The sequence below is a fragment of the Phyllobates terribilis genome, unplaced genomic scaffold (genome assembly GCF_046119375.1).
Source record: "Phyllobates terribilis strain yellow unplaced genomic scaffold, ASM4611937v1 Scaffold_4__5_contigs__length_816908805, whole genome shotgun sequence".
Taxonomy (NCBI): Eukaryota; Metazoa; Chordata; class Amphibia; order Anura; family Dendrobatidae; genus Phyllobates; species Phyllobates terribilis.
The window spans coordinates 70,220,851-70,236,439 of record NW_027362764.1 but is presented as its reverse complement, the minus strand read 5'-3'; the positions used below and the strand labels follow the sequence as shown (position 1 = coordinate 70,236,439).

Below are 15,589 nucleotides of genomic sequence, written 5' to 3'. Positions count from 1 at the left end.
TGTGCAAAGTCCAGATGGGGATCCTGTAAGGCCATTGCCCGCAACTGGGTTCGGTGGGCATTGCAATATAAACCCTCTATAAATTGTTCAGTCAACAGCCTGTCCTCGTTTCCCACCCCATCAGGGTCGGTCTGCTTTATGGCCCTCAGGGCCTCTTGTAGGTTTAGTGCATAGTCCCTTATACTCTCATGCGCTCGCTGCTTGCACCCGTAGAATCTAAGCTTGATCTCGGCTGAGGTGCGGGTATCGAAGGTGTCCCTCAGCCGGGTTAGTATCTCTGCGACAGTCCTCCTCCCAGGTGGCCAAGATTTTACTTCTCTTTTGGCTGCCCCGGTTAGTTGGGCCACCAGGATGCTCACTTTTTGCTCTTCTGTGAGGGGGTACACCTGGAAGAGGCTATCCAGCTTTTCTCTAAAGTCATGCAGGGTATGTGACTCCCCTGAGTACTGGGGTAGCCAAGCTGCTCCCGGGATATAGGGCATGGTGAAGGGCATAACTGCAGCAGCGGTAGCGCTGGCGGGGGTTGAGGCAGTGAAGCTCTCCTCCGTATCCGACATCTTCCTCCCCCCTAGTGGACCGTGGCCTACCTTGCGATGATCCTCTTCCGTAGGCCGCGGCTCCGCAGTGGATCGTCAGGGTTGAGGACCTTCCGTCGCGCTCCTGTGACGTCGGCGTCTGCTGGGCTCCTTCCAGGACCTTACGCAACGTCCGGACGTGAGGCGGGGCTTCAGTTCTCGCGCGCTTTCGGAGTCCACGCCCCTCTTCTTCCCACGCGGCGTCCTCAAGATGGCGTCCAATGGCGGGAAAACTCCACGGATGGCGGGAAGAAGGTCGAAGATGGCGCCGGATGGCGGGAAAACTTCGCGGATGGCGGGAAGAAGGTAGAAGATGGCGCCGGATGGCGGGAAACCTCCACGGATAGCGGGAATCTTCACCACTGGTAAGTTTGAACAGTCTTTGCTTTTCAGGCACGCAGTACCCGGTGGTTGCGGGCACGAAATCCTGCAGACTACGCCAAAGTTGACGCGCCCCTGGGCCTGTGTCGCGCTGCGCTGCGCATGCGGGAGCTTACCCGGAGCCGGATCTGTGGAGGGTTGTAGTCTCGTGGCGGTGACCCGGTCCGTGCCCAGGGAGTCAAACTAGACGGCAGTCCATTAGTAGTAAATGGTTGATGACTACGCCACCCGTTGAGTGCAGCCAGGGGGCTGCTGCTGCAGGGCAGACCGCTGAGGCCGATGGTGGGATTGTGCAGCGTGATAGTATAACCCCCAACGGGAGGGGTATGGCCTCAGGGCAGCCGACGTGGATGATGGGGGTAGCAGGAACCACTCAGAGACGGTACGGTGTAGTTCAGGGTCTTTACTGGTAACAAAAGACCCTCCCGGAGTACTTGCTAGCGGATGGGGCCTGGTCAGTCCTTGAGCAGATGGGATCTCCCCTGGCCAGGCGTAGTTGTAGGCCTCCCAAACTGACTGTACTCTTCTGGCTACCTTGCTAGGAGCTGATGTAAGTAGCCCACGTCCCTGAGTGTACCGTGTGGTGCTCACCCGTATGGCCGGTGACTCGGGGCCTTCTAATGGCTTCCGCTCCACGATGGCGGTGCTGGTCCCACGCGTGTGACCGTGCCTTCGGGCTTCTGGGCCAGAGGACCTGAAATCCCCTGCCTGACGGATTCTGCTGCTGGGCAGGAATTAGTCCCCACAGCCTCGGACTCCGGGTCCGGTAAAAAGTCTTCTTAGTCAGGGCGAACTCTGCAGCTGCCAGCCCCTGACTCCTTGTAACTGCTGTTTCTTCCTATGCTGTCTCTACTTCTTCTCTTCTTCTACTCACTCACCCTGCCTCAGCCCCAGGTTTATATAGGGGAAGTTCTTCCCCTCCCAAGACTGGGCAGGAGGTGTGGCATGCACAGGATCCCTGACTAAAGGACCTCCCACCTGCTCTCAGACATAACATTACGTTACTGTGGCAACCAGACCCCTGGGGTGTCACACCTGCAAAACAGGTACCAAGTTCCTTTATGCCCATCTAACTTCTCTCACCACTGGCTGGCCCCTAACAATTAACCCTAACCATAGGCTAACTAAATGCAGGCCCCAAAATAGGTAAAACGCATATAAAACGGGTCCAGATATTATATTATTACACATGTTTTTCAGAAGGGGTGCCCACATCTCTTCCAGTCCTTTACACCGATCAGTAGCTGTCACTGGTATTATGACTTACCACAGTTGTCTTCATCAGAGCCATCGAGACAGTCTTCTCTGAAATCACACAGCTTTGTTGTTGGTATACAATGCCCTGTTGACCTGCAGACATGTTCATCTAGTGAGCAATTGTGGACAGGAAGGGTTGTCTTAGTAATTGTTTCCAAAGGAATTGGTGACCAAGTTGGCAAAGTACCTATAAACAGATACATTCATACTCTGGTTAGTTTATGGGACCACTAACTCACAGGACACATTACTTATAACATAATATTAAATATAGCAATGAATTATAAAATAAAAAGACTTATCCACAGGGCTTGTAGGATTTGTTGTAGAAAGTTATAGAAATATTAATTTCCTTCTGTCACTTTCCATTTACTGCTGACAAGTGAGAGCTTAGCTGCTGAAGGTAGGTTTAGCACTCAGAGACCCCAATTCATCATTATTGTTTGTTTTTTATAGCCAATTTCCTATTTTATTGACGTTTACTGCGCCAAATTCATCAAAATGTAAAATTCTTGAAATTGAAACACCAAGAAAGAAAAACAGTGGAATTATGAAAATCACAGAATGGATGGATATATTAATTAATATGTAAATTATGAAAAAATGGAAAGAAAATTATCGAAACATCTCGATTTATTCAGTATGGAGTATGAGCAGCACGTCCCCTTTATTAATGGTTGTCTGAAGAATGTGTTGCCACTCTGAATGCATTTTGGCAAATCATCAAAATCCGCTGCTGACAGCTCCTTTTGAAATTGCCAAACAATGACGTCCCAGACGTGATCGCTGGGAGACAAGTCTGGAGACGCTGCAGGCCATGGTAGCACGTTAAGGTCATGCAGGCTGCTCACAGTAGTAATAGTATCAATAGAAGAGCAATATGTGTCACCTGGCATTGTTGCGCTACTGGGACACTTTCATACTCCGTCATGAAGGCCTCTTCATGGTGTTGTCCTCCAGACTCATCTCCTGCTATCATTGTGTCCAAAACAAAAGCAGGACTCATCACTGAAGAGAATAGTGCTACATTCCTGCCTTCATTGTCATTTTGCTCTGCAGAATGATAGCCTTTGAGTGCTGTGGTGTGAGGTCAAGTAGCTGGACGTCTGTGTCATAGCCCAGTGTTTTGCACTCACCTTCTGATGGTGCACACACCTGTCTGATACCTGAGATTTGGTATGTGATGTGCAATTTCACTTGCAGCACAGAATGGATCATTATGCACCATTCTTCTAATTTGACGAGAACACGTGGTCAGCTGCATGAAGATAGTCCTGGGATTATGGTGTGGGATGGTGTAATGTACAGTAGCCGGATGCCTCTTGTTTGAGCAGCCTGCGTGGCCTAAATGTTCTAACATGGCCTGCAGCATCTCCGGATTTGTCTTCCTAGAGCACATCTGAGACGCCACTGGTCTCAATTACAAAGGAGCTGCCAGTAGCGGATCTTGATGATTTGGCCAAGTGCATTCAGTGCAGCAGAACATTCCTAAGTCACCAATTAATAATCTCTGTGCTGTGGGGACTGTGACTATACATCATTGTATAACTGGAAGAACTCATGAAGGGAGGCAAGAAGACAGTAGGTGAAATTAGCAGAACCCCAGTAACCTGCTGGAAAAGGATTTTATTTGTTCATTGGTAAAACCTCACTCAGATGTCGTGTTTTTCACGTACACAAAAAAAATGGTACGTGTGTCATTAGGGTTTGATCAGTGTGTCATTAGGGTTTGGTCAGTGTGACATTAGTGTTCGGTCAGTGTGTCATCAGTGTTTGGTCAGTGTGTCATCAGTGTTTCGTCAATGTGTCATCAGTGTTTGATCGGTGTGTCATCAGTGTTTGGTCAGTGTGTCATTAGGGTTTGGTCAGTGTGTCATTAGGGTTTGGTCAGTCTGTCATCAGTGTTTGATCAGTGTGTCATCAGCATTTGGTCTGAGTGTCATTAGCGTTTGGTCAGTGTTTCATTAGGGTTTGGTCAGTGTGTCATCAGCGTTTGGTCTGAGTGTCATTAGCGTTTGGTCAGTGTTTCATTAGGGCTTCGTCAGTGTGTCATCAGTGTTTGGTCAATGTATCATCAGTGTATCTTCGGCGTTTGGCCAGTGTGTCTTCGGCGTTAGGTCAGTGTGTCATTAGTGTTTGGTCAGTGTGTCATCAGTGTTTTTCATGTATGGATAAATCATTTACAAAGCTTTCCTATCCTTTGCAATATTAATAACTGATGCTATCCGTGTGCAGTACATGTTTCTCACAAACCCATAGACTTGGTTCTTTTCAGCCATGCTGCTGGAAAAAACGGACATGTGAATAGCCACATAAACTATACTGGGTACGTATTGTAAATATGAAAAACACGGACAGAACATGTATGTGCAACACGTCTGAAATCTAAAGGCTCTATTTTTTGTGAGGTGTTTATGATTAAAGAGACATCATCATCAGAAAACTACTGTCACGCTCGGTGTGGGAAAGACTAAGTGCAACAAGAAGGGATGAGGGGAAGGTGGCCCAAACGCTAGGGAGAGGGGTGGTGGAGACCCCTAGGCAGATCTAATATCACCCTACCTATCCTACCATCCCTATATAGGTGCCGCACCTATCGCCGAACAGGAAACCTAACTCTTGAACACTGCTAGAGCTAGGTCCTAGATAGGGAGGGGGGTGAGCACTGGTCAGTCCGTCCCCACTATAAACTAAAAACAACAAGGGAGACAAAGAAAGGGGAAAACTTAGCTTGAGCAGACACCAAAGAGATAACATCAAACATCCTCCAAGAGCACCAGAGAGGAAGCTAGCCGACTGCTATAGCTCCAAGTGTGCACAAGGGAAAATGAGAATATCACCGGCAACTCCCTGAAGCAGAATGAGAATTTATAAACACCCAGACCAGGGTGTGTAAATCAGAGCAGAAGGGAGGTTGTCGCTGGGTCCAAAAGTAAGAAGGATTAAGAAGGCACCTACAATGCCAAACGCAGTGACCTTCTGCAGCCAGATTCAGAGCGCCTGTGTGTTATACCTGACACACCCGTGTCAATTACCTAATTTTTAAAATCTGGTTGTATGTTACATGTATTATTAAAAAAATGTTGGTAGTTTTAATTTTCATATCATGATTTGTATTAATGAACCAAATTAGAAATATTGTAATTTTCACAGTGGCCACTGGGTCTTTTTAAGATTATTTCTGTCCTTTCAGGAAGAATTTTCAGCAGGCTCCTTATCATCAGAGGCAGGATTACACCGACAGTTAACACCTCCATACACAGCTGACAACACAGGATCCACCAATCATAATAGTCGGTGTCACAGCTGACACTGCTCCCACTCCCTTCAAAATGACATTTACACATGCTCAATAGAGGCTTCAGTAGAAAATATAGGGTGGGGGTCTGTTCATTGTGGCTAATGTACTGTACATGTGGTGTTTCCTGTAACTACAGGAAGTTAAAGTCTAGAAAAACCCCAGTGGACAATGTGTAAACTGCAAGATTTTTTTATTTTTTTTTTAATACAGATTTTGATATGGGGGAAAAAGACATTGCCAAAAATATAAAACAAATACAGTGAGCAAAAAAAAAAACGCATTTAAACAATATGCCATTTTCTGATGATAGCTTCCCCTAATTTTTTTGTAATCCTACCTGACTGCATGTGACGCGCCCCCTGGGCCATATTCTTTAGGGGAATACCCGGAGCCGGATCAGATGGGGGTTGTAGTCTTCCGAGTGGCTGTGACCCGGTCCGTGCCCAGGGTGTCAAGCTCAGTGTTATGTGGCAGTCCTACAGATGTTATTAAGAGTTCTTTTGTGTCGACTACGCCACCCGTTGTGATGCGGTCACTGTGGCCGCCGCTGCAGCAGGGTCCGCTGAGGCTGATGGTGCAGGTGCAGCTTGAGATGGTATAACCCCCAACGGGTGGGGTATAGCCTCAGGGGGGACAGGTGCAGAGGATGGGGGTTGTGGTGGTGCAGTGCAGACGGCAGTGAAGACAGAGTCGGGTTGTGCAGTTAAGGGTGTTTACTTACTGCAGATGTTGTACTGGTCACTCCAGCTTCGAGTGACCACCCGAGCCGTGCTGCGTCCACCAGGTCCTGGATCCAGCCAACCCCCAAACAAGTCCGGAGCGTGGCCCTGAGCTCTCCTTCTGTCCCGTTCTCTGGCCGTCCCCACCAGTGATCCACCTAGGTCCAGCTCCCTCGGGCCTTCTGTTGGGACACCCTTGGCCTTGGGTTCCCTGACCCTTCATGTGGTGTGCCTTCGGGGTGGATGTGGTGGGTGACCGTGGCAAACGCTGCCCACGGTCTCCGGTCTCTGGCTGGGGAATGTTTTTACCCCCACCAGCTTGGGTTCCGGTACCCTGATGCCGACTCTTCACCCGGGGATTTAGTTTGGGATCTTAGAGTCCTTTTCTTCTGTGCCTCTGGGTCTCTCTCTCTCCTCTCTCACTCTGGGTCTTTCCTTCTCCTCTGCTCGCTGACTTGTTCTCTGCATCTGACCCTGTTCTTAGTTGGTGCCCACCTTATATACACCCTCTATGTGTGAGCTCAGGTGACCAGCACCCAATGAGCTCCTAACTTTACCCAGGCTGCTCCCCCTATCTGCCCCTACACTACTTGGGATGTACCACCCCCCTCCCACTCCAGCCAGGAACAGACTCGGTCGTACCTGCACATTTCTAAGTGGGAGTACCGTCGGTCTGCTCCTCGGAAATGGGATGTGTGTAGTGCATGCAGCCTACCGAGCTCAGATCCACACTCCATCCTTACCCGGGAGTGGAATATCACACCTCTGGGTTGAGGTGCAATACCCCTGTAGCAGCCGAATCCTCAGGGTGCTACATTCCCCCCTGGTAAATCACAGCACGTCCTCGGGCTGTAAGACATAAAACATCACCAAAACATACAAATTTTTCATATGAACATATAAAACATATAAAACATTATATAAATAACATATCTTAGCAGATAAAACTTTCTCGTCGTCTCAGGCTCCTGGTTCCTCCTCCTCCGGACACTGTGCAACGTGTGTCCGGGAAAAGTGCGACAGTCTCTTAGAAAAACTGGTTTTCCTATAAAACCGGTAGGGGGCGCTTTAGGACGCGCAACTATATACAGGGGAAGTTGGCCGCTCTCAGTCCTCGGCCAGTTAAGGAGGGAAAGGGAATGGCTGCTCACAGTCCTCAGCCTGTGGGATTAAGGGAAAACGGGTAAACAGTTCACTCATGCTGGTCCCAACGGGGACTATATATATGTAGCAACAGTTTCTTTGGTACCCGATCGGGTAACTTATTTACATCACCTACTCCGCTGTACTCAACAACGTCTTCCTCCTGCTCTTTCTTTGGGGATCTCAGCTTCAGACCCGTCCGGATCTTCTTGCTCTTCCTCCTCACATCGCAGCTCCTCCTCTGTCAGGCGATGCACATGGAGGGCGTAAGGTCCTTTGGCACACTTGTGCCGGGTAAAGGTGACCTCGTCCCCGATATAAAGGTCACGACCTCTGTGCCCCTCCGGCAGATGGGACTCAACGTCTCTGCGCGTTACAAAAACGTCGCCGGGGGTGTTGTGGTCTCTGATGAAGCCCCACCCATGCTGCAGGTTAAACTTTATTACAGTCCCGGTGGTACGGGGACTGTGCGCTGCACGGGGGTCCCTCCTGGTTCGGCTCTTCTGCTCGGCGCTCCTTATTTGGGCCTGTTGCTCCCGGACCCGCCTCTCTCTCCGCTCCCTCGCAAACTCTTCGAGCTGCTGTCGGCAACACTCAGCACGCTCTGCTGCAGCTGCCCTGGTTTCCTGAGTGAACCCCATTAGGTCTTCTCCGGTGGGGTCCCACTCAAATTGGGCTTCTTCCAGAGGAGGCGAGATCCTTATCACGGGCTTCGGAGCCGGAATCAGGGGTGCACACATGGCCCCAACTCTCCTCTGGTGCTCCAGTTCATAATATTTCTGGGGCCAGATGAAAGGCTGCCCGTCCGGCCACGTGTGCTGGGCAAACAAGTCCTCTCCCAGACGCGGCACCCTTGGTTTTACGGGTGCGGGCGCGGTGGTGGTGGCGCCCGGATTGCCCAGGCCTTGCGGCCAGGCCTGGGGCACCTGGAAGGTGAAGGGCACCGTTAGGACGGCGGCACCCTGGGCTACCTGGCCTTGCGACCAGGCCGGAGGCTCCGCGGAGGTAGGGGGCGCTGTTGGTGATGCGACGCCCGGGGGTACTAGGCCTTGCGACCAGGCTGGTGGTACTTCCTGCTTGGTCACGCTTGGGGTCGAGGCGTGTGACGTCACAGGGGTCGCGGCGGCGGCTTCCGGTTGGGGCCTAGTCTGCGTCGGTGACATGGCGTTTTCGGGCACAGCAGGGGGACTTTCGGGCTCTGCGACGGGGAGCTGGGGCAGGTGGGCGGTGTCCCGGCTTGGGGTATAGGCGTCCCCTTTACCTGCCTCCATGCGTTCGGCTCCCTTCTCGGCGCCGTCTCCGGCCTTTGGTCCTCCCGCGCCATCCTCAGAGGCGGTCTGTCTCCTCATCTTGGCTGGCGTGCTCCGGGTCTTGGTTTCAGCTTGCTGGGCCATCTCCCGGCTCCATTCCGCCAATATCTCGCGCTGTACCCGGGCCATCCTCCGTGCGAGGCCCTCCAGGGCAGTCTGTGCACACTCCCGGTCTCGGGGGAGCTGTGCAAGGACCTCCACTAGGCCTAGTGGGGTCGTGGTGTCTAGCAGGCTCCTGACCAACGGGTCGGTGCTGCTCTGCTTTTCTTCCAGCAGGCTCCTGGCCAGCGGGCCGGTGCTGCTCTGCTCTCTGGACATCTCCGGCTGAGCTTCTCTGCTGCTCCTCTCCAGGCTTCTTGCCTCCGGGTGCGCTCACTCCAGACTGCTCCAGGCCGCACCCATCTTCGTTCTTTTCTTTCGTCTCCTCCCACTTCGAGGGCGGTCCCGGGGCAACTCGGTGACTGTCAGCTCCAGGGGTAGTTCTTTCACGCTGACAGACACCTCCAGCATCACAGTCTCTGTTGGTGGGGGCGGTTTCCACTTTTGGCGCCATTTTCTGTCCTGGCCCACGATGGGAGGCGGCCTCTTGCCCTCCTTTGGCACGCCCATAATGGCGTCCGCTGCTCTTCCAAGGCGGGAAATCTTCGGATTTGGCGGGAGGCGTCGCCCAGTGGCGGGAAACTCTGCAGATGGCGGGAACAAGCTGGAAATGGCGGACAATCGGCGGGAAACGACCTGTGATGGGGTCCGATGGCGTGGACCCTCTGGAACCGGCAGGAGACTTCTTTCTGAGGTAAACTTGCACTTTTCTTCAGGCACGCAGTACCCGGGTGTTGTGGGCACGTAATCCTGCCGACTACGCCAAAGTTGACGCGCCCCCTGGGCCATATTCTTTAGGGGAATACCCGGAGCCGGATCAGATGGGGGTTGTAGTCTTCCGAGTGGCTGTGACCCGGTCCGTGCCCAGGGTGTCAAGCTCAGTGTTATGTGGCAGTCCTACAGATGTTATTAAGAGTTCTTTTGTGTCGACTACGCCACCCGTTGTGATGCGGTCACTGTGGCCGCCGCTGCAGCAGGGTCCGCTGAGGCTGATGGTGCAGGTGCAGCTTGAGATGGTATAACCCCCAACGGGTGGGGTATAGCCTCAGGGGGGACAGGTGCAGAGGATGGGGGTTGTGGTGGTGCAGTGCAGACGGCAGTGAAGACAGAGTCGGGTTGTGCAGTTAAGGGTGTTTACTTACTGCAGATGTTGTACTGGTCACTCCAGCTTCGAGTGACCACCCGAGCCGTGCTGCGTCCACCAGGTCCTGGATCCAGCCAACCCCCAAACAAGTCCGGAGCGTGGCCCTGAGCTCTCCTTCTGTCCCGTTCTCTGGCCGTCCCCACCAGTGATCCACCTAGGTCCAGCTCCCTCGGGCCTTCTGTTGGGACACCCTTGGCCTTGGGTTCCCTGACCCTTCATGTGGTGTGCCTTCGGGGTGGATGTGGTGGGTGACCGTGGCAAACGCTGCCCACGGTCTCCGGTCTCTGGCTGGGGAATGTTTTTACCCCCACCAGCTTGGGTTCCGGTACCCTGATGCCGACTCTTCACCCGGGGATTTAGTTTGGGATCTTAGAGTCCTTTTCTTCTGTGCCTCTGGGTCTCTCTCTCTCCTCTCTCACTCTGGGTCTTTCCTTCTCCTCTGCTCGCTGACTTGTTCTCTGCATCTGACCCTGTTCTTAGTTGGTGCCCACCTTATATACACCCTCTATGTGTGAGCTCAGGTGACCAGCACCCAATGAGCTCCTAACTTTACCCAGGCTGCTCCCCCTATCTGCCCCTACACTACTTGGGATGTACCACCCCCCTCCCACTCCAGCCAGGAACAGACTCGGTCGTACCTGCACATTTCTAAGTGGGAGTACCGTCGGTCTGCTCCTCGGAAATGGGATGTGTGTAGTGCATGCAGCCTACCGAGCTCAGATCCACACTCCATCCTTACCCGGGAGTGGAATATCACACCTCTGGGTTGAGGTGCAATACCCCTGTAGCAGCCGAATCCTCAGGGTGCTACACATGATCGAGGTGTTCCTTCCAATTATGACAACTATGCGGACATAAGTGATGACAATCTCTGTACTGTGCAGCAGAATATGGCAGCGCTATCAAAACAAGATAAAAATAAATTTTCTGCCCCATCTCTCCCACTCTCACTGCAAAAGTGTTGTACTAGACTGATTGTAATGACCTTTCATGAAAGGACCTAGAACAAGTAGAAAATCTTTGCCTTGTCTCCCGTGTTTTATCATGTCATGGGTTTTGCCTTTAGAAACTGCTATGGATATGGAGAAAGGTTATAATGACCACTGTGACATTATGCCACTCAATGAAGCCATGTATTACACATCTCACTGTACATCAGTGTATAATATATATCACAATATATTGATCCGGTGACGAAAGATTAAATCCAGACAATGTCATATACGAGCAGCTCAACAAGTGGTAATACTTGCTGTCCTGAATATACTATTTGTCCCAATTTTCTCCGATGCTCAGCCACTTATTCCTGTAAATTAGGGAGCTAAGATCAGATTGAAGCAGAGCTGAAGTATCCACGAATATGGATGAGTGGCCCCGTGGAAGTTCGGATTCTGGTACTTGGCCCGAACTTTAGTAAAAGTTTGGTTCAGGTACCAGAACTGTACGTGAACGTCAACCAGAACATAAACTTTACTGAAAACAATGGGGACCCGAACTTTGGAGCTGGAAATTCTCTCTCTCTTTCATGACTTCCTCCAGAACTCTGAAAATTAAAACGGACTTTCGGGAAAAGTCTGTGTTTGGAGTATAGAACCGGACGCTAAATGTCAGGTACGAACCCCGAACTTTTAAGTTCGGATTCGCTCATCTATACACTGTGTGCAGAATTATTAGGCAAGTTGTATTTTAGAGGATTATTTTTATTACTGATCAACAACTATGTTCTCAATCAACCCAAAAGACTCATAAATATCCAAGCTTAATATTTTTGGAAGTTGGAGTGTTTTTTTTTTTAGATTTGGCTATCTTAGGAGGATATCTGTTTGTGCAGATAACTATTACTGTGCTGAATTATTAGGCAACTTAATAAAAACCAAATATAATCCCATCTCACTTGTTTATTTTCACCAGGTAAAGCAATATCCATGCACAAAATTTAGAAATAAACATTTCTGACATGCAAAAACAAAAACCCAAAAAATTAGTGGTCAATATAGCCACCTTTCTTTATTATGACACTCAACAGCCTTCCATCCATAGATTCTGTCAGTTGCTTAATCTGTTTCTTGATCAACATTGCGTGCAGCAGCCACCACAGCCTCCCAGACACTGTTCTGAGAGGTGTACTGCTTTCCCTCCCTGTAGATCTCACATTTTATGATGGACCACAGGTTCTCTATGGGGTTCAGATCAGGTGAACAAGGGGGCCATGTCATTATTTTTTCTTCTTTTAGACTTTTACTGGCCAGCCAGCTGTGGAGTAGTTGGATGCATGTGATGGAGCATTGTCCTGTACTTCTTCCTGTACCACTGCTTGAAGAAGTTGTCTACCAGAAACTGGCAGTAGGTCTGGGAGTTGAGCTTCACTCCATCCTCAACCCGAAAAGGTCCCACAAGTTCATCTTTGATGATACCAGCCCATACCAGTACCCCACCTCCACCTTGCTGGAGTCGGAGTGGAGCTCTCTGCCCTTTACTGATCCAGCCTCTGGTCCATCCATCTGGCCCAACAAGAGTCACTCTCATTTCATCAGTCCATAAAACCTTTGAAAAATCAGTCTTAAGATATTTCTTGGCCCATTCTTGACGTTTTATCTTATATTTCTTGTTCAAAGGTGGTCGTTTTTCAGCCTTCCATACCTTGGCCATGTCCCTGAGTATCGCACACCTTGTGCTTTTTGATACTCCAGTAATGTTGCAGCTCTGAAATATGGCAAAACTGGTGGCGAATGGCATCTTGGCAGCTTCACGCTTGATTTTCCTCAATTCATGGGCAGTTATTTTGCGTCTTTTTTGGCCAACACGCTTCTTGCGACCCTGTTGGCTATTTGCCATGAAACGCTTGATTGTTCGGTGATCACGCTTCAAAAGTTTGGAAATTTCAAGACTGCTGCTTCCCTCTGCAAGACATCTCACAATTTTGGACTTTTCAGAGCCCGTCAAATCTCTCTTCTTACCCATTTTGCCAAAGGAAAGGAAGTTGCCTAATAATTAAGCACACCTTATATAGGGTGTTGATGTCATTAGACAACACCCCTCCTCATTACAGAGATGCACATCACCAGATTTACTTAATTGGTAGTTGGCTCTCAAGCCTATGCAGCTTTCAGTAGTACAACATTTATAAAAAGTATCATGTGATCAAAATACTCATTTGCCTAATAATTCTGCACACAGTGTATCCATGAACAGCCACTACACAGTGCGTGAAGTTATCTACATTGCACACATCCGGCCACTAGGGGGGCTGCAAACAGCTGATCGTGGAGAATGATGGGTGCCAGACCCTCACCAGTCTGATACTTCTGATGACCCATCCTAACTGAAGATCATCAGTATCAAAGCCCTGGACAACTCCTTTAAGAAATTGCTCAATAGAAATAATACTCAACCATGTTATACTTGCAGCCACCACTAAGGGGAGTCAGTCAGTGCAGTCAGATTTCTACAGCTCATTTATTTGCTATACTAGCTATATAAATACAAATGCTGCAATTGTAGGAAAACAGAATTTTATCAATAAAGGGGTTTTCCTTTTTGGGACAACCCTTATGAACACCTTCCTGACTGGGCGATTTTCTGTTTTTTTGCGTTTTGACTTTTCCTCCCCTTCTTCCACGAGTTATTATTATTATTTATTATTATAGCGCCATTTATTCCATGGTGCTTTACATGTGAAAAAGGGGGTATACATACAAGAACAATTACAATAATCTTGAACAAAAACGCAACGGCAAACAGGTACAGGAGGAGCGAGGACCCTGCCCGCGAGGGCTCCTATCTACAAGGGATGGGTGAGGAAACAGTAGGTGAGGGTAGAGCTGGTCATGCAGTGGTATGGTGGAGCGAGGGTTGCTGCAGGTTGTAGGCTTGTCGGAAGAGGTGGGTGTTCAGGTTCCTTTTGAAGTTTTCCACGGTATGCGAGAGTCTGATGCTTTGGGGTAGAGGGTTCCAGAGTAGGGGGGAAGCATGGGAGAAATCTTGTATGTGATTGTGGGAAGAGGCGATAAGAGGGGAGTAGAGCAGGAGATCTTGTGAGGATCGGAGGTTGCGTGCAGGTGTGTACCAGGAGACAAGGTTACAGATGTATGGAGGAGATAGGTTGTGGATGGCTTTGTATGTCATGGTTAGAGTTTTAAACTGGATTCTCTGGGCAATGGGGAGCCAGTGAAGGGATTGACAGAGAGGAGAGGCTGGGGAATAGCGGGGGGACAGGTGGATTAGTCGGGCAGCAGAGTTTAGGATAGATTGGAGGGGTGCAAGAGTGTTAGAATGGAAACCACAGAGCAGGAGGTTGCAGTAGTCGAGGCGGAGGATGATGAGGGCGTATACTAGTGTTTTTGCAGATTTGTGATTGAGGAATGTGCGGATCCGGGAGATGTTTTTGAGTTGGAGTCGGCAGGAAGTGGAAAGGGCTTGGATATGTGGTTTGAAAGAGAGGTTAGAGTCCAGGGTTACCCCAGGCAGTGAGCTTGTGGGACTGGGGAAAGCCATTGATTTTGATGGATAGGTCAGATGGGGGAGCTGAGTGAGATGGGGGAAAGATGATGAATTCTGTTTTATCCATATTAACTTTTAGAAAACTAGCAGAGAAGAAAGATGAGATGGCGGACAGACATTGTGGGATTTTGGTTAGTAGGGGGGAGATATCAGGTCCAGAGAGGTAAATATGTGTGTCGTCAGCATGGAGATGATAGTAAAAGTCGAGGGACTCTATGACCTGTCCCAGGCCGAAGGTGAAGATGGAAAAGAGCAGGGGTCCTAGGACTGAACCTTGGGGGACACCAACAGATAGGGGGCGAGATGAGAAGGTAGTGTGTGAGTGAGAAACACTTAAGGTCCTGTCTGTTAAGTATGAGGAGATCCAAGATAGGGCCAAGTCTTTGATACCAAGAGATGAGAGAGTCTGTAGTAAGAGGGAATGGTTCACTGTGTCAATGGAAGATGACAAGTCCAGGAGGAGAAGGACAGAATAGTGTTTGGATTTGGCGGTTAGTAGGTCGTTGGTGACTTTAGTCAAGGCAGTTTCAGTAGCATGGTGCGGTCGGAAGCCAGATTGTAAGAGGTCAAAGAGGGAGCAGGAGGAGAGGTGAGAGGACAGTTCAAAATGGACGTGTTGTCCCAGTAGTTTTGAGGCATAGGGGAGAAGTGATATGGGGCGAAAGATAGTCAGAGAGGATGGGTCAAGGGAGTGGTTTTTGAGGATGGGTGTGATCGAGGCATGTTTGAAGCATGAGTGGAAGACACTAGTTGTTAGTGATAGGTTGAAGAGGTGGGTTAGTGTTGGGATGAAGACTGTAGTAAGGTTAGGGATGAGGTGAGACGGGATAGGGTCAAGTTCACAGGTGGTTGGGTCTGACTTGGAGAGTAAGGAGGAAAGTTGATCTTCCGTAATGGCGGAGAAGCTGGTTTTGGAGGAGGAGGATTGAGTAGATATGAGGAGGGGCTGTGGGGACTAGTTATAACCTTTTTCATTGCTCCATTCAGATAGCCAAATGATTGATTGTTTTTTGTGGGACGAGTTGTACTTTTGAATGACATCGTTCATTTTAATCATGTAATGTACGTGAAAGCAAGAAAAAAAATTCCAGGCGCAGTGAAATATCGAAAGAAGTGCAACTCCACAATTGTTTTTTTTTTGTAATTTTTATTTACCATGT

The 15,589-nt window shown here is 49.6% G+C and overlaps 1 protein-coding gene across 1 annotated transcript in view; it reads right to left on the bottom strand.

Annotated features, from left to right (window-relative positions):
• Window positions 1-15,589, bottom strand: part of MALRD1 (MAM and LDL receptor class A domain containing 1) — a 900,174-nt gene that overhangs the window by 442,322 nt on the left and 442,263 nt on the right. Inside the window, exon 20 of the mRNA XM_073677476.1 lies at window positions 2,224-2,400. Coding sequence (XP_073533577.1) covers window positions 2,224-2,400 — 177 coding nt within the window. The remainder of the gene's footprint in view (window positions 1-2,223; window positions 2,401-15,589) is intronic.